Source organism: Camarhynchus parvulus, chromosome 3 (assembly GCF_901933205.1).
Source record: "Camarhynchus parvulus chromosome 3, STF_HiC, whole genome shotgun sequence".
NCBI classification, from domain to species: Eukaryota; Metazoa; Chordata; class Aves; order Passeriformes; family Thraupidae; genus Camarhynchus; species Camarhynchus parvulus.
The window spans coordinates 64,264,397-64,291,302 of record NC_044573.1 but is presented as its reverse complement, the minus strand read 5'-3'; the positions used below and the strand labels follow the sequence as shown (position 1 = coordinate 64,291,302).

The following is a 26,906-nucleotide window of genomic DNA, read 5'->3' as shown; positions in this document are numbered from 1 at the left end:
CTTCCTAGTCAAGGGCTTCAGAAGATTTATGGTATCATTATACAGGCTTCAGTCAGTTCTGGTATCACTATACAGTCATATATGCATGTATGCAAATATTTTTTGTCTTTTAACTGAAAAAGATTCAGCAGAAAATGCATCTTAATCAAATCTGAGACATGTCCTGTAACTGTGTCTTTCAAAAAAACGTATTTTGCTCTTAACTATAGACTAGACTAGATTAGAGTCAAACTTCACATTATGCTGTTCTGGTTTCCCCCATATTAGCTTTTTGGCCAGGTGCGAACTACACTTTTAACAGAGAAAAAACACACACATCATTGTGTCTTTTTTATGTACAAAAAGAGAAGAAAATGAAATACAACTCTGAATTAGGTGCAGAAATCACTGCAATGCAGAAGAGTATGTTTATTTACAGTCTAATAAAAATATATTATATTCAGCTTAGCTAGGTGTATACATATTTTGCAAAATGTTCTATCTGCTACAGAAATGAGAGTAACCCATACTGTAATTAGTTTGAAGAAATACAATAAATATCTGTATTTTTTTTGATACAACTGTGGATTAACATATATTGAGATGGATACAAACCCTCCTCACTGCCAAGAATACACGTCTACAAAGGAAATACGACATACAACCTTTGATCAGAGCTAAATTTATTGCCATAAAGCATTTTCCTTATCTTACATGCTTTTAATTAACATTGGTCCCAGATGCCAACAAACACTGTCCACCTTTAGCTTAAAATACAATTGTCTTACTGAAGATTTTAATAGGAAAGGAATTATATACCAAAAAAACTGAAAAATTATTTTTAGAATATTATTTTATTTTTTAAGTAAAAATATATATACACACGCAAGTAAACTGTTTTACACTTTAAAAAATAAAAATTAAGTCTGAACACTGACTTTCCTCAGAAATTCTTCCAAGTCTAACTCATTAAGCCTCTGGGAATCAGCAGGACTGAGTCTTCCAGTTACTGACAAAGGGGAGAATACACACATTTGTCCATTGAATCTGGAAATCAACTTGCAAAACTTTTCTCAGTTGAAATATTAATCTCTAAGCATTTCAGTACAATTGTAAATAAACCAGTACGTTAAATCAGGTGGTAACAAGTACAGACTGTAGTGTCTGAGTGAAATCCTCCCATCCACAGCTTCCTAAAGAAGGATTATAAAAACTGCTGGGAAGGAAATCTGGTGATAATTTACTGCTACCTGATATGTCTACTCCAAGTCATCTTCCTTGGCAGTTGTTCCTTCTGTTGATCTTGTACAGAGATAAAAATAAAGAAGAGCAGAGAAAAGGTCTAGCAGATGAAGAAGAGAGCACACAGCATCACGTGAAACTGCAGATGAGGAATGTTAGGAAAATAACTCTAGAAACATTCTTCCACTTCAGGCTAAAACTGATCAAATGCATTGAACAGAAAATACAGTGCGCCATGAAGTAAGAAAGAAAAAATAAATAAAAAAATTCACCTTTCTCTCAAATAAAGGGAAACTGTACAGGAAAATTGATCGTCTTTTTAAAAAGTTACAAGACTAGTTGGACAAGTCTAATTTCTAAGAACTGCAGGAAGATTCCACACAGCAATGATTTTCAAAGACAAGATGACCATAACTTAGCTTTCAACTGTCTCTTCCTGACAGAGAAGACATTGTGTGTTCCAGGCCACAGACAGTTTCAGAGTGCACTCTCCTTGAGTAGCTGTGGGAAAAAGACAAATCTGGATGCAAAAGTTCTGGCAGTAGATTCATCTGCTAACACACAGCCAATGTGTCCTCAAGTTTCTGAAGCTTCAGAAAAAGAAACATGCCTGGGGACCTGTTTCTTCTTCACACAGCTTTATTTTTAAATACTAGTTTCTGTTCGGTGAAAACTGTACAGCCTTGACTATTTTAAAAACTTTCAACAGTATGCTGTACGACAAACACTAGTATAAAAAATGAACCGAATAATGTTACTCCACTGAGTAAGTGAAGATCATGCACACGCACATACACACACACACACACAAAGTGATTGTGTAAAGAGCAAAGTTAAGGGATTTATAAACAGCAAAATCTTTGAATAAAGTATATACATTTTTAGGCTTTTTCTATAAACATATAAATATATATAGTGCTCCTAGGAGAGACAAGGTAACTGTGTTCTACATCACAACTTAGAACATGAGATTAATTGATGTTACTCTAAAGGCCTTTGAGGTTTTTTCTTATGTATTTATACCCTACACAGTTAACACTTGCAAAGATATCTTTCCACATTAGTTCCACTTTCAATGTACAAAACCATTTCACGTTACAGTTCAACAGCCTGCAGAGCAGTGAGCAGGAAAGATGGCACTGCATGCTGAAATAGTAAGTGCGAAGACAACGTAGAGCTTGTCTGGGGAGTGTGCTGCACTTCAGCAAGAGAGCTACAAATGGAGCATGAGAAACTGCTCGAGACACCAGCCTCAACCTCCCCACCTGCAGACACGCCAGGGGCCTTTAGATGCACACCAATAAAAAACTATTTTAAGATACACTGTTCTCACAAAGGGAGTAACATTTTGCTTCAACAGTAAGACAATTATAGGTTAATAGGACTGCTGTAACATAACACAGATAGGGCCAGGCACCGTATGACTCTGAGAACCTCCTGTAAAGTACTGTGCACTCAACTTCTTTAAGGATTATTTTAATGTGAAATGAGTATGTTCAGTACCCATCCAAAGCACTCATCATTTCATAAGGTCAAGCTAACGATGACCAATTCAAACAACTCTGCATTAGCAGTAACCATATCCATTCAAAAACAAATACTAAATTGATTATGCTCAGAAAAAAAATACCAAAGGGCTCACATTAATTGTGAGTAATTTTTCAACTTATTTCACTAGTAAAACCCCATAATACTCTGTTTAACAACTTTTGGAGCAGGTTTCAAATGGAACAAATGGTGGTGAATTTAAATAAAAACAACAAATCCAAAAACCTCACTCATAAAATTACCATGGGCTGAACATGATTAGCAAGCACTCTACTGCTTACGTGGGTTTTGATAGTCTTTGCTCAAATAAAAGCTCTCACCTTTACTATTCTGAGGAAAAAAAAAGTGTTCTTTCAAGTTACAGTTCAAAAATCCTAAATACAAAACACATGGATGCAATGGAACAAGTGTGCCCCCATCTGTCTAGTGCTAAAGCATGTGTCACACCAAACTGAACATCAGTTGCACCTTTAAAACATCCAAGGGTCAAAATTAGGCCTGTCACCCATTATTCTGTTTCCTTAGGGACATCAATGAGATTAGAAGTGGAACATACTGAGGTTATCCACTTTAAAAATCCCACTCTTTGGTGGGACTACTCTTTTATTATTAAAAGAAGTTCATTTCACATGCTGTGTGTTCGGTAACTACTGTGTGTCACGCAAAAGACAGTTTTCCACATTGAGAATTGCTCACAATGAAGCCCTGAGGTAACCGCCTTTTTTCCAGGCAACAGTAATACAGTTCCTTTTGACATTTAATCATCCTTTTACAACCTATACTAGTATATGCAACTTTAAGCAGTCAATATTGATTATCAATTGTTCCCAAAGATGGGATCAGTCCAGGTTTTGCCTTTTTTTTTTAAAGTTTTTAGGATAAAGACTCAGCAGAACGGGCTAATTTGGGTGCAGTGTCTTCCAAAGAAGCTTCAACTGAATTCCCCAGGTTTCCATTTTCATGTCCATCAATACTTGGCTTCTTATCAAACACTGCAAGTTAAAAAGAAAATTGATTTAAGGAAAGAAGCAATCTTGGGAAGGACAGATCAGTGATCCTTGTTTCAAAAGCTGGAATGTTTCCTGAAATGACTACTAAAATTAAAGCTGACAGGTTTTTAGGAGAACGGAGCATGGCAGGAAAACAGGAACTGCTTCTTTGCTTTTCTAATTTAAAAAATGTATCTGAAGAAGTCACCAACATGAAGTGTTAAGGGGAATTAACAACTCCTAGTCAGAGGTAGGAAAAGATAAGAATAAATTTGAATTTCAACCTTTGGGAAAAGATGACCAAGAAAAAAGTTCATAAGTTAATTCAGTTGTATCTAAGTAAACCAGGCCAAACAGTGAGGGACCAACCAGATGAACTGACAGTCTATTAGTAGGTTAATTGAATTGACAGCAGATAAATTTTACAATGAATATAAAAAAAGTATTTTCCAGAAATTGGTTTGCATATTGAGACTTCAGAATTAAACTGCAGGTAACACATTTAGAAGGCTTACCTTGTGAGGGTTTGACATCCACATTTGTATCTTTCCTATTAGAACTTGAATTTGCACCTTCTTCCAACTCATCAAGATATAAACGGTAACGGTGTCCACTCTCATCCTCATATTCTACGTTTTCATCATCCGAATCAACTTCTGGAGCAACGTACACTACTTCAAATTCAATTTCACCTCTCTAAAATGTAGCCAAAAATACAAATTTACTTACTACTGCACAGCTACCCAGCAGGATTACCAAGATGAGCTAGGTTAGAAAACAAAATACATTTTACTGTTGTAAACACATTTCTGTAAATTCAATTCAGTTGACACTGATTCAATCATGTTGAGTATTTTGGATAGGTACCTGAGTTAAGTTTTTACTGACTGAAGTAGAAGAGCTCTATAGCTAAGCTTTACCAAAACTACTCATATTTCTTTATATTCCAGTACATTTCAAACAGTGACTTCTGAAGGGGAAGTTTTCTGATAAATTAGGCACACGCGTTAATTGTCGGAAAATGGGATGCAAATCAGGAAGAAGATTCTAGACCACAAAGCATATGAGAAACATTGTTTGGCTGGAGCTGTTCAGTCATAGGAATAAAACATATGTCACTAAATAGTTATTTCTGTGGGGCAATGTAATAAATTGATTTTTATCAGCCTTACTGCATAATGATTAGCCAATACATGTTTAACTGAACCACTACTGACCAAGCATTTTTCTCTTTAAATTGCAGAACATAAGAGGATTAAGTGTAAGGTGATAGAGCCTCAAGAATCACTGTATCTTAGCATTACACTCTATTTAACAGGAAACATTAAAATTCAAGGCAATTCAACAGGCAGAACACAGGAAGCACCTAGATGTGCCTATGGATAACAGGTCCAAACTGACCTGTTGGGAAAGAATAGTTACAGCTTCTTTATGCTTGGCATCTCTTAGATTAACTCCATTTACTGCCAGAATAGCATCACCAACATGCAGTCCTCCACACCGATCAGCAGGCTGCCCAGGATGGATTTCAGAGATCAGTATTGGAACACCATGCTCCTTCCCACCCTATTAAAAAAACAAAAAAAGGTAAATTTTAATTAACTGAGATGCCTTTTAATATAAAATTGACATTCTGATAGTAGCTCCTAAAGTGCTTATTTCAACTTCTATTTTAGAAAATTAGAAATCATTCTTCAAACAAAGAATGTTTAAGAATGTGTGAGCTGCTTCCCTTAATTCTTCTCCCCACAGAAGAATGGAAAAAGTCAAAGCATGCAATTCTGAATACTAATAAAACCATAAAATCATATACAAACTCATGAAAAGTAGAAAATCTCATTAAAAAAGCATATCAGGCACTATACTGACTTGCAAGAAACAGTATTCATATTTAGAATAAAAGTCTAATAGTCAAAATTTTCCAAATTTGTTGTAAAAAGTTTACACAGCTTTTGTTAGGTGAGAGATGCCAATACAGATATTTCAAAAAAAGTTATAATCACAACAGCTAAGTGTTGGAAGTCAGGTCTCAGATTGTCTCTGCTCTTCTAAATATTTACACCTGGAATCACCCCTGGGTGAAGTGTCTATACCCTACACATAAATCAAAATCCTAAGTTTAACATAAAGTACCAATTACCTATTTCCTAATCCATCAAAATGGGTCTTGAAGTTCTATGACCATAGTTATGGATTTGTGTATGCTTTTTTCATTTGTTCTAACCACACATTTACTGATCCATGCATTTTACAGAAGCAGGAATACAAACTTGAATTGCTGTTTCTGTGTCATAGAAAATAAATGCAAATATTTACTGTGATTGAAATTCCTAGTCCTTCATGGTCTTCTTTAACTAGCAAAACTTTTCTGATTGGACCAACACCTTGACTCTTCTTTAAGGCATCAGGATCCTGGTTTGATAAAAAATAAACATAGCACAAACATAAATGTGTGAACCAAAAACTGATGCATTTCAGCATTTTGGTTTTTATAATTATATACAGGCAGTGTTATGAGCAATAGAGTTTTAGACTAGCTCCAGGCAGGACAAACTTACAGCGTCCCTTTACAGAAAGGGAGTGAAATCAGAAAAGATTCCTCATTATGCAACCCTGATGAGAATAATTATTTAAATTACTTCACTTCTGATTAGTGCACAACACAGAACTTAACTTCAAAAGAAGGAAATCAGCCACATGTTAAAAACACTAAGGGACCACATGAAGAAGTGCTGATCACTGCTGAAATGTTGTATGATGTAAACTCATCTTAAAAGTAACCAAATGACAGAAGATGATGTAACATACTCCCAAGGAAGTGGTTGCTAGCTCGAGTTTATTTTTATTGTAATAAAAATAAACCACACCAAAAGCCATTGAACACAAATCTATAAGACAAACTAAATAAACCAAGGTTCGTTTTTTCCTTTTGTTAAGTCATTGGTGCGATTATGCATACCTTTAAAATCACAAATACGTGTATTTGTCCATCAATGTTTTACGTGCAATTAGCAACATAAGCAGTATGACCAACTGACAGCAGTATCTGACCAACTAAGGTATTTAGAACAGATCAAAGCAAAGCACTTTGCTGAACACTGGGGTAATTAACAGGACACGTGTCATGTTAGGTGAGTTTTACCAAAGATACCCATAGTGAAATGCTGTTTAAAGGTTCTAAAAAGTACCTTTAGGAGGAAAAAAAACAACCCACAAATAATTCTTTTACAGTGTGTCAATTTATCTGGCCTTTTAAGGAAAGAAATTAAAATCAATTTCAGTTTAATCTAATGCTAAAAATTTTATTCTTGGTTTTTGCAAATAAGTTAGATCCACATTTTGAAACCTAGGTTACAAAATTCTGGTTTCAAGTTGTATTTATACACATAAATATATATATTAGAGGCACAGTTTTCAAAAGGACTGTGTTCCTAGGTAAGTCAAAGGAATGTATCATCTTCTGTGGTCATTTAGAGGGATGTGCTATTCAGCATGGAACTGTCCTTCAGCATACAAAAGGACAAGATATTTACAAGTGACATTTGAAAAAAACATAACACTGAAGTGAAAAAAATCACAAAGTTGAAGAGGTAACTCATGTCTGGAAACCACGGAGGAATGGCTCATTTTTTCAACTTACATGTCCTGGTGGTGCTTGCATTGGTCGTTTGAGATCGTTCCGGCCTCGGCAAGCTCTAATGACGGTTTTGTGGCGGTGAAGGTGTATTTCTGCCTCCAGCTGGTTCCACAGCTTGTCGTGAGCAGGTCCTTTCATATCCCGGCCCAGTAACTGAATCTGCTGGACCCTACACAGTGACACAGAGAGTACAACAACGCTGCATTACCACAGGAAAAGCAATGCATGGTAGGACTCATACACCTCATCAGGCTACAGCACATGATCATGCAGCAACCGGCGCAAGAGCCCTGGGGATTTTTACTCTTCCTTTTGTTAATTAACTGGAAGAGTGAGGCTTTTCCTCCTTAGTCTTAATCTTGAACCTGCCTCTGGGGATGCAAAGGAAGGAAAAAAACAACAACAACAAACATCTTATGCTAGGGGACATGAATTGACTTCAAATACCTTCCAGCTAGCTCCTTATCTAAATACTTGGCTGCCAATCTTGCTCCATAAACCTCAGCCTGAAGTACAGCTATGTGTCTACGGAGGGCTTCATTCTCCTTCCTCAGCAACTTCACCTCAGCTTCCAGTTGAGCTTCTTTGACTTTTTCCTTCTTGTTAGCTTCAAGTTCTCTCTCCTTTATAATGACAAAAAAAAAAAAAAGAAAGAAAAGAATATTTAAAAGCTTTTATCCAAGTTAATAATGAAAGTGTTCTTACTGTTTCTACACACACAGTCTGAAATTATTTTCCTGTGTACAAGACATGCATGCAGGAAAAGAAATTTAAAAAAAACAAACAAAAAACAAAGCGGGGACTCTGGCACTACAGCTAGTGGTTTGCATACTATCCTACAGAAAGGTGGCAAAATTTAAATACCCTGAATATCATCTTTACATTTTCTTGCCTTGCAAACAGGAGATTGAAAGTTAAGCAATACTATTTTCAAAATTAAAGAGTAACCATGAAGCTACTAAATATTTCAATTTAAATAAACTCTTTTACTATTATTATGATGATGATGACATGGAAACCTAAGCCCATATGTCTTTAAAATGACAATTATTTTCATGCAAACAACCAATAAATGTCCAGCCAGAGGCATTTCCAGATTAGAGTCTGAAGACCACACAAATAAAGCCAAGGATTCTACACAGGAAAATGACACCCTGACAAAACTAGAAGAAAATTAGTGCATAATAGCTCTGTTAAAAAAAACCCCAAACAACATTCAAACAAAACAAAATCAAAACCCACATTAAAACCACACTTTAAGCAAGCTATCGCCCTGTGCTTCACCCCCTGAAAAAGGAATTATGGAAATATAAATTAGTCCCACACTGCTCCATCCCAAATGTACACAAACTGCATAGTCATTACCTTTTCTAATACCCAGTGTACCGGTGCAAAAGGAATTAGATTGCTAATCTACAAAATCTACTTTAAGGAGAGCATGCTTGATAACATGTCTCTTTTATATCTTGCTCTGCATGCCTTTTACAAAGTGGGGGAAAACCCCCACCATTAACTAGGAAAATAGCAAAGACACAGGGTCTAATATTGTTTTCTTTCAAAACTGGCTGTCAACTGAAACAACAATAAAAACTAAGTTCACCATAATGCATTTCTGAAGACACCTGGAGTACCCAAAAACCCCGTTCTCTGTACCTGTACCAATTACACTGTTAAACAAATAAAACCAGGATGTTCTACTAAAGAAGCAACAGGACAGATATAAAATTTTACAGAACTGGCAAGACAAATCTGTTATCAAATTGTGCATATGTTATTCACGATTCCAAACCTGGATATAAAACCATTAATATGGTCGATATCACCACATTTGAGAAACTACACAAAATTGGTCCTTCCAAATGGAATTACTTTCACAATATATATATGAAAGCATTTACTGACTTCACCAGAAAGTCACCTCTGAATTTGGTATGTGGTACACACATATGGTACACACATGTGGTACACACATAGGTGTGTACTTTGTTCTTCTAAACTGATAAAAGTATTTAACAGATGAGGGAGGCAGTAGAGTCTATCAAATTCATAGGTGACTTTGAGTCTATCAAATTCAGAGTGACTGGCTAGCACAGTGCTCAGGAGGAGCAACTCAAAGATTGCCTGAAATCACTGGCATTTCACTTCCTGCAATTCCCATGATGACCTACCTTCAAATCAAGTTTGGCTCCCTAGGCATGTTAGAAAACATGACACACAAAGCCACCTCTGGCCTCTGGCCTTTGGGTTGTCTTGTGCAAATGACTCCCACAGCAAATCTCCTTCTGAACTGCAGGACCACACCTAAGCCAAGAATTTTGACTAATCTACATTTCAGAACAGGAGTTTCTATTATACCAGTCCTTTCTATTATTATTTTGGTCTTGGGCTATTTTCATTACAAGAATTCAAGAGTACCACCATGCTGTGCTGTCTCTTCCACACACTTGAGGAGTAAGAAGGGTCACAGTTCAGACTTAACATCTGTTTTACAGCAGCTACGATGTCCATATACAAATACAGTGTTCCTGTTAGCTCTGTTCCTGTTGTCAATATTGTATTAAGGTGATCTAAACAGCAGTATAGGCTCCCTGTTCGTCCACTTTTAGAACACCTAGTATTTGACAAATATAAAAAGACAAAGACTAGAATTTAAGATAGGCATATTCCAACCTCCTTCAGAGAAGTGAACTGCTGAAGTGATCAAAGATTCTTGATTACACCAGCGAATTTCAAGCAGCACATTTTACAGTATTTACATAAAGTTTAAACTTTTATATAAAGCTTAAACACCCTCATCTAGACTCAGGTTGTCCATTGATTTTCTCTGAATTTGGTTTGTCATTTAATTTAAACAGGAAGCCAAACGTTACACTTCTATGTAGAATCACTTTTAGTCATGCATTTTAAATGTTACACCTAAAATACAAAAATACAAGGGAAATGCAATCCCATAGAAGTGCTCTCTTCCTATTTTCTCCATTATAATGACTACTCTTTTGTGACAGAGGTGCAAAATTACACCCAGAAACCAACCTTCTGTGGACTGTCTCCAACTGATCACCACATGAAAAAAATAAAAAAATATTAAAAGTTTTGCAATACAGAATTTCTGAAGATATCCTGAAAGAGCATGTACTGTTTTGAATGACTGTCAAAAGATTTGACAAAAGTCTCAAAACTGTTAAAAGAAATCAAGGAAGTTCAGTTACAGAATAGTTTCATGCTTTCTAGTGTTCATAGTAGGGCACAGGTTGTAAAAACAGAAAATATATTTTCTGTTGGTAATATAAGAAAAAAAGTTACAGCAAGGTTGAAGACTAAAGCTTACAGTTACCAGCTATTCTGTGGCTTTTCAAAAAACCAACTACTGAGTAATGATAACGAAGCATGTAACATAATAAAAGTTGAAAAGCTGTTTAAAAACCTTTCAAGTCTATCACTGTGGAAAGATAAAAGTCAAGTTTGCTTCACTTTTTATTTATATCTATGTATTATTGAGCTCATATGCTTTTGGTTGTTACATCAGCCAGTAAACCATATTAAGTCATGTCCATGATAAAAATAAGGGGAAAACAGGAGAAGTTGACATGATTTTTTAAAATACAACATCAGAATACTTCATATCACACTCATAGATGTGTACAGTGTTTATACTTTAGCAACTGTATAACATCTTAGCAGTTTTTGAGATACTGCCAGAACAATCTTTCAGAATGTCAAGTTGCCAGACATCATCCCAAACTAGCTGCAGCAATAATAAACAGAATACATATAGAATTAGGAAAAAGGGCACCACATCTAGAAAAGAAATATTAAAATGCAAAGGAAATTCTTTACAGAGCATCTTGCCAACTGTTGGGATGAAGGAACAAGCCAGATCTGTTTTGCCAGTTTCTGAGGCCAACATATATATAGGTTGTTGCACAAAACAAAAGCACTGCTTGAACATAAAAAAATGGCAATCAGCATACTTACCATTTCGTCCACAGAAAGGACAGACTTAAGACAGAAGAAAAGAGTTCCATAATTAGAGAAACACGCAACAGGAACTTCAAGAAAATGCAACAACATAAATTACTTAGTCCAAAAGGACTTCACCAGCAAACTGTATATTTCATTAGATGACATATAGAACAAGCACACTGCTACAATTCTATTTAGCAACAATTTCGGTATTTTGTAGTGAAATTTATTAAAAATCTTACTAAAAACTTAACTTTAGTGTAGTATGAAAACAACACCTTCTCCTAAAATACCAAGAATCTCTGTAAATGGCAAAATAATGCAATATACATTAAAGAATCACAGAAAATCCATTCTGTAATATAACATTATACAGGTAATAGATTTTTTTTCTTTCAGAAAGAACATACTGTGAGTTACAAGAGGGACATAAAGGACAGGCAGAAGTATCAGAAAATGCATCAAGTTCAAAAACACACAAAAAAAATTTCAACCAGGCAACTTCATACTCTCACAAAGAGTTATTATGATTGCACTAAGAAGATTCTCCACTCCTAAAAATGGACTTGGCCCAAACTACACAATTATCAACTGCTTAGCAATCTAAAAATTTTAAAATGTCCTAGTTCACCACTGTGTACAGTTTTACAGATTACAGAGTATACATTTATGCTAAGAACCTACATATAAAATAAGAGTGTCTGTCCCTCAAGAAAGGAGGAAATTAATTAATTGAGCTTTATTTCCCCATTGCACATTCTGTTGACACAGTTCTTCTTTGCCCTCAGAGACCTTCTGACTACCAGAAGGTCAGCACAACAGTTTCAGTTACCCAAACATCAGAGGTCCCATTTTATTGCCATTTAAGCAGCCTCAGTTTTGCTTGTTCTAGCTTTGCAAACTTTCATAGCTTTCTTTATCAAGAAGAGTTTAAAGTTTTGAATTCCCTAAAGGCAAAGTAAAACAAACGCAAAACACTAGTCCTCATATTTAAAAAAGGAAAAACTAAAGGAAATTAAGCAGAGAATATCAGGCTAAGCTGTTATAAAGTTCAAATTCAACACAGATAAAACTGAACCAATGTATGTAAAATGTATTTATTGTCACCTGTGGGAAGAAGACTGCTGTCAATAGCATAGAAATTTAATATATCTTTAGAAATCATTTATAACAAGGTAACAAGAAACAAAAACCTTAAAAGTATTATTCTGTGTGTTAGTCAGAAGTTAAGTTGAATTAAGAAAATCTGGGGACCAAAACCACTCACAGTGATGTGTTAACTTAAAAATTTTTCTTCGTGTAAACCTGCAGTCTAACACTTACAAAATGCTGGTTATATTTAACTAATGCTTATTTAAAAGCCATGAGAATTATTTAGAGCTCTAAATAAACTTCACCGTACTGTAGCCATGATTTATTAGAGAATAAATTATGTGTGGACAATCCAGAAAATGCTCTTATACTGCATATACAACTATGTAGCCCTAGGATGACAGCTCTAATCAATTACAGCTTTTGAATCTGAAACACAAAGAATGTGGATTACTCCTGTTGCTCAGTGATTAGCCTAGGCATCCTTTAAAACTTATAGTCTACCACTGTGCTTTATTGTACATTAATTAATGGGACAAAATAGCAAAGAGACTAATCTAATGTTCCACATATGTTGGGAGTAGGTATTTGCAACCAAACTGTGAAGCAATTTTAGAAAGTCAGAGATAGACTTTGATTCATACCAACAGTTAGAAACCACATGCACACTACTCTACTTTTTATTAATTTACAAAGCCATAGTATTAGAGCCTGAATTTGTGGAGTGGCTAGTAACAAGTCAGTCTATGCCCAGGCTATCAGTCAATGCCAAATAACTGCACAGATTAATTGCTGTTAACTTTTGGTGGGCTTTGTAGAGGTCTGAGTTTTGAAAAAACACTTAGTCTACTGAGTGCTTCTATTACAGCCTTCTTCTATTATCTTTTGCAATTTCAGTCTTCAGAAAAACTTTATAAATCACAAAAACATTTTCTTTTTTTTTACTTTCAGAAACCACTAAAAATGGTTTATTTACAAAAAAACTTCTTAAATCCTTACTCTTTTTTCTGACATTATTCATCTTATGTTTAATGGTTGCTAACAACCAACTATAAATGTTATGAAAAGCAAAAAAGCTAATATTCTTAACATGAGAATTTGTACTCAGCTTATTCACACCTTCCAAGGAAGAGCCTGGAAGCCAGGAGAGGAAGAAGAGTAATATAATCCCACATTCAAGTTGCCATACTCACCAGTTTTGCCTTAATAGCCCCAGAATCAACATTCTGACCAGTCTTGGCATGCAGCTGGAGCTGAACAGCATGGAGCTGCAAAAGCTGATCGTGCACTTCCTTTTCCAACACTGCTTTCTCTGCTTGTGTTTCTGTCAGCTCAGACTTCAGATCAACCAGCTGTGCCTGTGGAGATACAATCCATCACAGTAATGAGAGCAAGGACTAAATGGGGTCATCAGAACTGTGACACATAACAGCATTTGCTGGTACAGGGATGCTGCACCTGGTGGAATGCAGGTTAAGAATCCCTGATATCACCCATTCCTCTGTAGCCCAGCTTTAACACTGGGTCATTTGCAGGATTTTCTCCCCAACTTGTCACAAAATTCATGCAGCATCAAAAGACCACATTGCCAAGAGTAACAAAGCTGAGCTTTCCTTCATGCAGACAATGGCATGTGATGCTGATGTTCACTCCAATACAAGGCAATGGCATTAAACCTATGTAGGATTTATACCCCTAGCAATGTAAACACAATTTTAAAATGCAAAATTATTAAATCTTACTGAAAAAAATCGCTCAAAGTAAAATGACAATTATTTATCCAATGCTGAAGTCAAATAATCCTATTTACAGCTGGTCTATTTTCAACTGAAAATATTTCAGAGTTTAACTGAAATAGCAAATTTGTTGAGTAAACCAGAAGTCATGAAATGCCCCTAAAATGTGCATGTAGAAAACAAGAAAAAGCTATTAACTACTGAAAGAAGTGGTTTTGAAACATTTTAAAAACAGTTTTCATGTGAGGTTATATGTTACAAAGCCGAAAACTGCAATGAAAGAAGAAATACTAACATGTTTACAAAGTTACTTATTATCTAAGTTCAAGTAGCATTTTATAAGATACGCTACATTTAGATAAGCTTTAAAGCTACCATTTGCCAAAAAAAACACAGAATATGATTTCAGGGGATCTTTAGGTAAATTCCCAGAGTATGTTTTTGCATCCAAAAGATTTGGAACTAAGGACCAAAATGAAAAATGACTAATTCTTAAAAAATCCCCTCTCATATTAAAGCAGGGTATTTTAGGTATTTTAACAACACCATACTAACATTCAAATTAACGGTGAAACTCAAGTTGCAAGGCAACTCAGTATAAAACATCTGTATCAGTTAATGAAAAAAAGCAGGAAGGCTTTGACTATCAGCGGGGAGGATTTACTGGGTCTAACTTCAGGTACATAGTTTACATGGACAGCTTCTCAAGCTTCCAGAGTAATTCAGAGACAAGTAGGTACTTCCAGAGGTGATTCAGAGCACCCAGGGTGCAACTGATGAGATGGATCAAGCCAGCCTCCAGCATGTGGCTACCAAGAAGAATAATCCCCCCTCCTGCCTCTTGGCTATGCCCTTTAGTCCCACATCTCTGGGACTGAACACAACAGAACAACCTCCCCCTGTCCCTCGAAGCAGAGCCTCAGCAGATCAGGCCAGCACTTACTTTTTGCCAAAAAAAATGGAGCTGCATGCATTTTCACCTTCCAACTGCCAGAACAGCAAAAAAACCTTGAAAATTTTGCAAACTCTTGCAAGAACTCTAAAGCAGAAATTGCCTTTTACAGTAAGATGATATTTAAAATACTACAAAGCCAAATAATTTCAGAGAAATGAGTTACAAAGCTGCATTGCTGTCCCCAGTAACCAGCCACAGTTAAAGTCTCTCTGCTGTGGTTTACCCACCTTCTAAAAAAAGCAGACACACACCTGAACTAACATAGCAAATGAAAATATCACCAGCATACAAACTGATCATACAGTACAGAGCAGATAAAAGTCCTTAATAATGAAGGCAGAGTTTGACCCCGTCACAATTTCACATAATAACAATATTTTGTCATTGTCACATACTGCAAATATTAAGCCTACTTTAAAAAAAATAATACCACTACTGTCTTACTCCTTTCTAACAGCTGACATGCTGACTTTTATTGCTTTTTTATACACACACACACACACATGCTCTCATCTACTCTAAATCAAAAGACCTGTAGAATGGCGAAGTGGCAGAACAGCTAAATTCGACCTATTTAATATTGTCCAGCCTCACCTAATAGAGAATGGCAATTGGAGTTCTGGTGGGGAAAAAACCCCAAATTTATTTCCCTGTGCAAATAACAAAGCAGCAAGAAGGATGGCTACCAGCTTTGCAGGGTGAATGATGTCCCAAACTTAACAAAAGACTGTCAAACACATAATAAAAATTAAAAATAGTACTCTGCATATAACCTGACATTCAAATTAATATCCTGCTGTTTTAATCATAGAATCATTGAACGACAGAATAATCTGGGTTGAGAGGGACCTTAAAGACCTGGTTCAAAGCCCCTGTAATGGACAGGGGCATCCTGCACTAGACCAGGTTGCTCAGAGCTCCATCCAACCTGGCCCTGAACATTTCCAGGCATGGGGCACTCCAGACAACCTGTTCCAGTGCATCACCACCCTCACAATAAAGAATTTTTTCCTATGATCTAATCTAAATGTACTCTCAGTTTGAAACCACTCCCCCTCACTCTGTCACTAGATGCTCTTGTAAAAAGTCCCTCTCCCATCTTTCTTGTTGCCTCTCTCCAGTTACCATAAAGCCTGAATAAATAAAGAGCACAAAATAAAAAAAAGAAAAATGAGAAATGATAAGAGCATATATAGTGGAATTAATCTGTTTACACATTATGAAAAGTCATAAATCTATCCCCAGGAACTGATGCAGGCACAAGAGTCACATCAAAATGCAAACATAGCAAGTTACTTTCATATCCTGTGATCTACTTCTATGAAGGCTGACAAATCTTTACATTACTTCACCGAAGTTCTGCCATTCTCAGCTTGGCCAGCTCACTTAATTTTCCTTTACATTACTTTTACTAGCACCATTTTTTATCCAAATTCCCTCAATTAGTTATAAAGAAAACATGAAAAGACTGTTGGAAAGTCAACCTCTCCATCTTCAGTTTCGGAAGCTCCTCAGTAAAAACCAGGGATGGGGCAGAGACAGGAGATGAAATCACAAGCATAAACAAGGACTATCAGTAAAGCCATTTCTTCCCAGAGCACCATTCACTGCATGAGGCAAGGGCTCTGCTGAAAAATATGGTGCCAGATATTATATTTCAATTCCTATAAACATAATAGGATAAATACAAGGATAAACTAATGCTGCACAAGCAACTGTACTAATCCTTTAATTTGGATGCACTCTCCAACAAGACTGTCCAAGAGAGATGCCTTGTATTTTGGTGGTCACCTGCAGCTACCCTAGAATTTGCAGAGAAGTCAGCTGGGGGCAGCAGTTACATTCAGCCACAGGAGACCATTGAGCTTCATGGTTAGGTGAGTTCAGGAAGAGCCACCAAACAACAAAAACAGAACAGCAACTTTGAACAGGGAACAATGAGGGGCAGAGGTTGAAGAGAAGGTAGTGTGTTCACTTTCATAACCTCCTCTTAATTGTAACTTGCTGATTCAGCCAAAAAAGAAACCCTTCTGGGCAGAACACAACTGCGCAGATCAGCAATTGCCACTCACCAACAAGCACCACACTGCAAGGTTACACCTTAACTTCTCTCTGCTCCCTCCTTTGTGTCTCTGCTCCAGCCAATGCACAGCAAACAGCACCACCAGACTGTGCTCATGGAAGCAGGATTTAATCATGAAAACCTACACTACATGAATCAAGCAGGCAGGACATGAATCTACTGCTTCAGATTACCACCACAGGCCATTTCTAAATTCCAAATAAAATGGAAGTAAAATGGAGATCTTGATCAAACTCACCAAACAGCAAAACTCAGCATTTATCTTTCACACAATCTAACATCCAGATGATACCAGAAAAATAGTTTTAAAAAGCTAACCAAGCATTTAGTCAATTTTGGGACATATTTTGCCATTTACCAGGGGTTTTGTATTTCTGAAAAGTCTTACAGCTAGAAAAGTTAAATGCCAATTCAACAGAAATAATTCAAGAATTTATAAACTACTCTTTTTATTCCCATAGGAGATAAAAGACAAGAAATCATGGCATTAAGTAATGACTATTTCTTCCACAGAACATGTCAAAAATTCAAAGAAATTTTAAAAATATCTAGGCAAAAGAATGCATACAATGTCCTAGTTTTAATCAACAATTCTTACTGCCTGTTCAAGCCGTTACAAATTATCAAAAAGTTGAGTTTGTTACATTATCTTACAATGAATATGTATTTCAAGCTGTCAATAAAATAAATATCCTCTTAAATGCTGGGGTTAATTGCATTTATAGTCAAGGAGTTTTTGAAGTCTTAACTAGTGTTTTTCATCAGGAGTCTTAGAACAAAAAATTAGTATTTAAGTCTCTTCCAATCAATTTATATCATATTTTTCATATGATGGTCTGAACTCTCATCTGTACATTTTTCACAGAAAAGTGACATTAGTTATTCTAACAGAATAGTTGGAATAATTAAGCAAAAATAATTTATTCTATTAGATCTCAGAGACATACTCAAAGATCTTATACTAAATTTATATATTGTAAAAAACAAGAACGTAGATCTTGCCCTGAACAGCTTACAATGTAAATATATCAAGGAAGGGATGAATAAATGTAACAGAGAAGTACAAATACAGCTGGGTATTTTTGTATAGAAGTGCACAACAGGAAGCAGACAGATGCTAAAACCACAAGTTACGTGTGACTGCTCAGAAGCCTCACTGCTTGAATGAGACACTAGAAGATGGCAATAGTGCAACCTCTGAAGATCTAAAGCATGAGGGGAAACACACAGAAACGGAGAAAACTTCACAAAGTGGGTGACTTACATACCATGGTGACAGGAAAAAACCTCCACTACTCATAAGGAAAGCAATAGCAGGGCGGTGAGGGGCAAACTGAGAGATGGGATCATTAGATAAAGTAACAACAACAGGTTTAGCTTTTTTTGGGAAAAGCTTTTTCATTTTCTGAGCTATCATTGCAGTAACTTCTGCAATATGGACAAGGACACTTCAGCTAATAGGTATAAAAAATATCTATGACTTACATTTGCCCAGACATGAGCACTCAAAAGTGGAGCCATGCTGAACTGGGAAGCTGGGTCATAGGCCTGCATACTACTAGGGCAAGACAGTGGCATTACTCGCCACATTATTCAGCAAATAAAAATGAGAGGAAGACCAGAATCAACTCAAGTGTAATGAATGCACTTCTTGGTATATGAATTTCTAGCTCAAAAAAAGCCTAGACATAATTCAAACACAGTAGAAAACTCCGATTTTTTCAGTGAAGGGAAGCTAGATACATACAAAGGATCCATTAGCAGCCTCAAGGGACTAGAAGTCATAAGCCAAGCACTCATCAAATGCCTTTAGTTTTTGTTTCATTTCAGGCCTTTAGCATACACCTTATTTATTCTTATGCCAAGCCTTCTAAAATCATAAAGGTCTGAAAACTGTCTTTCTAAAGATTTTTTTTCCCACCATATAATCTCCGATTGCCAGAAGCTAGGAGTTCATTTCAGAATTTTTTAGTTACCTAAATAGGGCCATCTAGTGCTATCTTTTTATCTGTATGTCTACATTTCTCCCTATTTCACCCTCCTTCCCTGTTGATTTGAATTGAATTAATTTTCAAAATACAAATGAATCTATTAAAGGGGTAAAGGTGTGTATGACTAAAGTTCCTATAACACACAACTTTTACACTAAACAGCTGCTAGTAGGGAAGAGTGACAGATTAGTGCCCTTTCAGAGGGAGAAGTGGGAAGAGTCAAATCTTTAGCTAATTTGTTTAATCCTCACAGAGACAGAAGCCGACAGCCTGGTGTACAGGCAGCACATGTGCAGCTCTGAGCTAAAGACTTGAGCTGCTGTCTCATGTCCAGTCAACTAACCAAAAAAATGTAGGGATGAAAAGGCAAAGGAAAGGATGCTGTGATGTGGAAACTCCTAGATCATGCAAGAGAACAGGAACTGCCTGAATCAGAAGGTCTTACTGACTTGAAAAAATGCTCAACACTTCCATTCCCCACAAATCATGAGATTTTCAAGCTCCATTGATTCTGTTACTAATAAAACTCCTATGGTGTACATATATATATATATATATATATATTTAAAAGCAAATTTTAAAGGATGGGTCCTTATGTATCTTGCTATGGGATCAAACCAAAATTCACAGACAAATCAAGTTTATGAGATGCTTTATTTCCTCAGCAGCATGTTGTTATGTAATTTATACTAGACTCCATAAAGTTCACCAACATATGCATTTATGTATTTCAACATTTCACTCCTGATCAGGACTATTAACCTTCTGATTTAAAGGCTGCAGGACCCAGGATCATGAAACACAACAGAGCACACCACAATGCCACAATTACTCTGTTGCTCCTGTCCCAGCACATGAACAAAAAACCAATAGATATGATGCTAGCATATTTGCTTATCATTGCATTCTGGAGGCACTTTTTAAAAGATGGAAACATCATTTAAAGGCAAATGCAGGTAAAAAATGAAATTTTAATTATGCTTTACAAACAATTAAATCATTATTCCTTAGTGTTCCCATAACATTACACGAGCGCAGGACAGAAAACAGTTTTTCAGAACATGCTGCTGCAGTCTGCAGATACACACTCAGACACCAGATAGACAACAACAACAGAGCCTGGCCTGCACAGCCATATATTGCCACATTTTCATGGGGTCCCCTTGCATCAGCCCCTTGATGTGAAGTAGCCAGAGCACTTAATTATTACACTTCTCTATTGCCTTGAGGAAAGGATTGTATCCATTATCTCGCCAGTATCACTTCACCACTTTGCCTACAGCTTTCCAAAAGATAAGAACACTACTCTTCCTCAGTCTTGACTATTCAATTTTTCCTCCCTACTGAGCAGCATTTGCTGCAATTTGTCACACAACCCAATTAAGTTTAATGGACTGCTTTGAATGAGAAACAATAGAACAGAGCAGAGCCCTGTTTAATCTCATGGTGTTCCCTGCAAAGCTAAACAACGTGACAGCACTGCACAAAATGAGTTTCTGAAGAGATGATACACTTGGAAACCATATTTTTATGATAACCCCCCCAACTTCACCACAGTGCTTACCACTTGTCAAAGATGAAAATGTTTCAAGATATTATTGGAAAAGACTGTACTGACAGACCATTAGATTGTAATAAAAGCCTTTATTTCATTACTATTATGACCCCAAAAAGGACCTTTGTGACTTCAATTTTTAGCTAATGCTAAATTTTAATAAAACAGTCTTTATCATGTGGCTAATAAGAACATGAACAACAAAATTTATGACTAATGACTCCCTAAATAAACAGTATGGTAGTGTAGCTATATAAGTAGTCTTGGTAAAAATGCAGCATATGATACTGAAGACACAAATGAATCATAAATTAATTTAATCCACTTTTATTATGTCCCATGCAGAAGATAAAGGACATAAGACAAATGAGTTGCTCCATTTCTCAGGTTCTATTCTAGTCCTGACAAAACATTCAGTGTCAGCAAATTAAAAGGATACAAAGCAACACTCCTAATTTTTTATCTTTTCCACTGAAGACCATTCTGGACATGTAATTATCTGCAAACTTTTCCTCCCAACAATCAAAGGATAAATAATAAGACTACATCTTAAATGAAGCATCTTAAAAATTTGGTTTCCATTTACATAAATGGATACATCCAGGAACATTTTTACACCTGTGACTGATCTTTTTCACCTCTATCATTTAAATACCGGCTACTGTTTCTTGCTACTGTTTTACTTTGTGCTTGACTGTTTTATTCTGTTCACACCTGCTTATAGAAGAACAAACCACTTTTTTTTAAATCACTTTGCTGACAGGAAAAAACTTCTGACTGCCTCACAATGACTACTTCTGTCAGGTTGCTCATGCCTCTAGTTATCAAGAAGACACAAATCTGTTCTTAGAAGTCATATTGATAGTTTTATTATTGTCATTATTTTGAAATCCATACTACCTATGCAATGTAAATCAGTTAAAAAAAGTAAGAAATATAAACTAATATTTTGGTTTCCTCTCACTTTCTCTTTGGTAGTTCCCAACAAATGAGACAGAAAAGGAAAACACTTTACCACATACAGACAGAAAATGAATTAGTCTAGTTAAACTTGTATAGAAGTATATAGGCTTCTGATACAGGAAAATGTTAATTGTAATTAGAAAGGGCATAATGATTCTGATAGAAGTTATATGTATCACAATAAGGACAACTTAGTATATAAGCTAACTGGAAAAATGCCTGTAAATCTATATTTCCTGAATATGTGAAAAATGCTCAAATTTTAGGATATCAAATTAGCTGGACCAAATCTCACTCCACTAATATTTCAAAAAAACGTACTCTATCTAGTACCAACAGATTTCTAATCCAAAAGAGAAAAAGTATTACAAGTCCAATTAATAAAATAATACCTCATTAACTACTGGAAATATTAATGACATTTGAAAAAAGTAAACAAGCTATTGCAACCATTCTATATGTATGTATATACATACCTCACATGGACAAAAAAAAAAGCCTTGGTCTTCAACAAGAGCATTTCTTACTACAAAATAAAGGAGAGGCAAAAAAAAAATCCACACAGACCCTCCTAAGAAGGTGTATGATCCTACCTTGATTAAAGTAGCGCCAAACAACAGAGCAGGACTGTACCTCTGCAGTGTGTTCTATAAGATGGACTTGCATGCTTATGGAACCTCACCATACACACAAAGCTACCTACATGTAGCTTTTCCAATTTGCAGTTGGGGTTTTTTATATATACATCTTCATATTGCCCACATCATTCTGTGTGCTTTAACTGAATAGGTTACAAGTTACTTACAGAAGAACTCAGCTTATGTTCCTCTAAACATGCTGATCCAACTTAATCACAGATATAAAACTACATTGAACTTTTTAGACATACATGGTTTCCTCAGCTTTAGCATATACACAGCCTTAACACATCTGCCAAGATATAGGGTGTGCTCCACCAAACATTCCTTTCTAGCTTGTTCATCTAAAATTGCAGAATCAGATTGGCAGTCAAAGCGCCAGAGTAAAAGTCAAGCTCAGTTTTCACTGGCACATTGACCTACTTCTTTTATTTCTACAAAACTGCAGATACACAGAACTTTTATTTTTTTAAAAGGACATTTAGACAATGTCATAGTCAAGTGACAGTCAAAAAGGAAAAAAAAAACCCAACCTATGAACTGTTTCTCAGTTAAACATTTTCTAAAATCTCACACACTGACCACCAGCATGCATCTGCTGATTTATATGGCTTTCCAACAGAGAATCACAAAAAATCTCCTTCAAAATGTCTGTCCCCGGTTCTAAAAGACCCAGGCCCTTGCTATCCTACTAACAAGATATACTCCTCCTTTTGTTCACAATGAAATGAGGCTGATCTCAGAAAAGAAAGTGGCTTGTATTGCCAAACACCTTTTTTTTCTCCTCTTTGACAAGCTACTTAATTCAACTCTGTCCTACTGTGACCAGCAGGAAAATTATGAAAACAAATCCTCCCCAAAATATCATTAGTTTAATTTAAGACTGAAAATATTATTAGCACAGTAGTAGATTTATAAACTTTCACCATGCTAAGCACAAGTAAATTTATTTGCATACATCCCCTGTGCATCTGAACTACCTTCAGGCTCCTTCTAAAAATAACCTGGCCCAGAACTGCCAACATATAGCAGCCTCCTGGGAAACTACTGTCTTCCTGGAACACTTCTTTCACTATCCATGTAATATTTTACCTAGACTCCTCTCTCTAGCAGTAGATATACAGCAAGATGGCAACAATTTTTTTGGGAAGTCCTACAGCAGGAGCTTCCATCCACCAGACCTCAAGCTGTGCCTCTTAAAAGCGATTGTACCAATCAGAGAACGTGTATTAAGCTGATAAAGTGGATAAACCAAAGTCGGAACTGCATTTCTTTATTCTTGCCTGCAATGTTATAATAAGACTCAACAATTCTGGTCAAGGAAATGGTATCCACAAACAACAGAATGATATTCATAACTTTTTGTTGTTTTATTTTATGAAATAAAGTCACTTAGTAAGACAAGTCCAGTCAAATGCAGCTGCAGGAATAAGCTTAGACAAGCTTAAATTCAGTCCAATCATTATTTTAATCCAAATAAAGGATTTATTTGTACTATTTTAGTATATCTCAAGATGGATCTAATTTACTGGCTTGAATAAGTGTACCTAAGTAAACTATTACAGAGGACATTTTTGTGACTGTGACAAAAGCTTTGTATTAAAATGTACAAACAGTATAAATTTACATTAATAAATGCTTGCAATCTTAAAAGTTACTTGAAATACAGTAACTCACATTATAAAAAAAGAAGTAAAACCACCAATCACATCCTAAATGCCAGTACTGATATTAGTGATTTCTTTCAAAATATGTAACTGCACTCTTCATATTGGTCACTGGGGCTTCCAACTAGAAATCTGTGCACGTAAGAAGACAAGACGCTCATTTTCAACAGAGCAGCTCCATCTTTTGGAGATTTTAAATGGCAGCTTTCATTTCAAGTTTATGACGCCAATAAACATGAAGTCCTAAAATTAACAACCTTCAAGGCAATACTAAAGTCTTCTAAAGGTCTATTTGAAAGATAAAAGCTCTTCTGTATGTATGAGGCCGAATACTGCTCACAGTAATAAAAATACTTTACAAAGTAACACTTTTTATTTACTTCCAAAGCACTCACTCTAGATTATCAGTAACATTTTTATCAAACAATTACCACAAACATAAACAAAAATAATGTTAATTATTAACAACTGCTAACTGGGCTCCTTTGCTCTTCAATTCATAAGAGATTCAGACACAGATCTTCAATTTTTTAGGTGCTCCTGATGATTTAAATTAGATACAAAAAACCATTCAGGATCTGAGTTATATAATTTCCTTTCAAAACATTTAAGCTTGAAATGACCTTTCAAAGAAATCCACTCTCTTAAAATAACCTGAAAACTCACTAGGTTTACAGGCCTGCACACAACAACCCACCATGGCTGTGCAATATGCAATAAATTCTGATTATCTACAGTAAACTCATAAATCTCATTTTACTATACCTATACTTCATGAAGCCCACTTTATAGGTCGGTACTGCATATGTGCGTGGATATACATATAAATATATATCTCACCCCACATATAAGACAGCATATCAACATAAACACACAGAGCAACATAAACATCACTACAGTAAGCATTCTGGTGGGAAAAAAAATTACATGAAAAAGATTCCTAGTTTAACAAGATCCTTGTTCTATTCTGAAAAATCCTGCTCCTCTGTAAAATTCCACGGGTTCTTTTGCATAACAATGTCTTCATACCAGGAAGAAATTTGATTAAAACCAAAGACAATCTACTTGCTTCCTACTGAAAGACACACCTTCAGAAGAGCAGGTTACTGCTTGAAGGCTCTAAGATTCTTTGATTATAATAAGTGTAACACAATGGAATGGAAGAAGGGAATTCTGTCCATTGAAGCTCTTACAAAGCCCATATTTTCACGGTGTCTCAGAATCTCCCCTCTTACTGCTATACCCTTACAAGTTAAAAGAACAAGCAATAGAACTGCTTGTCTAAAAAGTCTAAAAAGTATGGCCTATAAGAGACAATGAAGCAAATGGAAGGCTTTAATCCAGGGAAAAGGTAACTGAGGAAGAAACATTAAAAGCCTTCTAATTGTAGTTAAAAGACAAGAGGGCAGCTCACATTCACACCTGCTGAGGACACCACAAGTGATACCTACTAAACCAAAGACACTCGGGTTGGATAGATACAAAATGACCAAAGTTCTGCAGGATCTCCTTCCAGAGCACTCCGGTTCTTTCACAGGCCAAAGGACCTTTCAGCCCTGCCTCTCAGCAGCATCAGGACCAGCTAAGTTGGCTCTGGCTTCTTTTCTCCCAGCCTGCCTGAAACTCTGTATCAGGCATGAAGAAAACCTTCCAACAGGAAGGCCAGTTATTCTTCTCCTCACAGAATGTGCGACCCCTGCTATTATTTTCTGTTACTAAGCTTGGCAGAGAGCTATTTGATTTGCTTTGAAGTGTGAAGGGACAAGAGGACCTGTCAAAGTCCATCCCCAACCCACTTTTCTGTTTAAGGAGGAACAATGTCCTCATTTTGACTACTGACTCTAAGCTTTAAGCACCTCGATCTTGCCTTTGTCCCTTCTTTTACAAGTCTTTCCAAATTCACAGAACCTAGGAATAAATTAGGCTGGAAAAGAACTCTGGGATCATCAAGCCCAACCTGTGACCAAACACCACCACGGTAATCAGACTAAGTCTTTCCTTAAACACCTCCAGGGACAGTGACTCCATCACCACCCTCGACAGCACATTTCAATGTCTAACCAGCCTTTCTGTGAAGAACTTCTTCCTAATGTCCAACCTAATCCTCCCCTGGCGCAGCTTAAGACTCTGTCCTCTCGTCCTGACTCACTGCACAGAAGACCAGTCCGCAGCATCTGCTGCCCAAAATTCCTCCTTTCAACATCACAGAGAACTCCTTTGGCACGCACCGCTCCACGCCAGAGCTGGAATTACCAAACCCAGAAGGAGGATGGCCGCGGCCAGGCCCGAATCCTAAAACGCGGGGCCTGGTGAACCTTCCTCAGCTGCTCCGGGCAGGGGACGAGCAGGAGGAAACGCGGGGGAGCTCCCTCTGCCCCCGGGGCAGGGCCCGGCCACGGCGGCACGGCCGGGATGCGCCCCCGGCCCGGCCCCGCCCGGGGCCACGGCGGCCCCCTCACCTCCAGCTTGTGGTTGATCTGGGACACGGTCTGAGCCTTGTGGCAGAGCTGGGCGAAGCACGAGCTCAGGCTCGTCATCTTCTGCCGCCCCTCGTACGTGATGTCGGCCTGGTCGGGGTCGATCTCGCCCAGCAGCAGGTCCACGTCCACGAACGCCTTGTCGAACTCCTTCTCCAGCACCTCCAGCCAGCGGAACATGGACACTCCGCCGCCCGCCGCCACCGCCGAGGCCGGGCCGGCCGCGCCCGGACCGCAGGGACCACCGCCCGCCGCCGACATGCTGCCGCCCGCTCCCCTCACAGCGCTGCCCGCGCCGCTCCCGCTCCCGTTCCCGCTGCCGCTCCCGCCGGACGCGCCCCCGGCCCCGCTCCCGGGGCAGCCACGCAGGGAGCGCGGGCACGCGCGTGCG

At 37.1% G+C, this 26,906-nt stretch overlaps 1 protein-coding gene across 2 annotated transcripts; it reads right to left on the bottom strand.

The window, feature by feature from the left end:
• Nucleotides 1-645: 645 nt before the first annotated feature.
• On the bottom strand, nt 646-26,906 carry GOPC (golgi associated PDZ and coiled-coil motif containing). 2 transcript variants are annotated; one of them, XM_030944953.1, is made up of 9 exons: nt 26,498-26,906; nt 13,644-13,808; nt 11,371-11,394; nt 7,843-8,018; nt 7,399-7,564; nt 6,075-6,170; nt 5,160-5,324; nt 4,274-4,454; nt 646-3,761 (listed from the first exon to the last, which is right to left on the bottom strand). In XM_030944953.1, the coding sequence occupies exons 1-9, from the start codon at nt 26,774-26,776 to the stop codon at nt 3,643-3,645; spliced, it is 1,371 nt and encodes a 456-aa protein (XP_030800813.1). In that variant the 5' UTR covers nt 26,777-26,906; the 3' UTR covers nt 646-3,642. The 2 variants fall into 2 exon arrangements, with proteins under 2 accessions (XP_030800813.1, XP_030800814.1); XM_030944954.1 differs by lacking the exon at nt 11,371-11,394.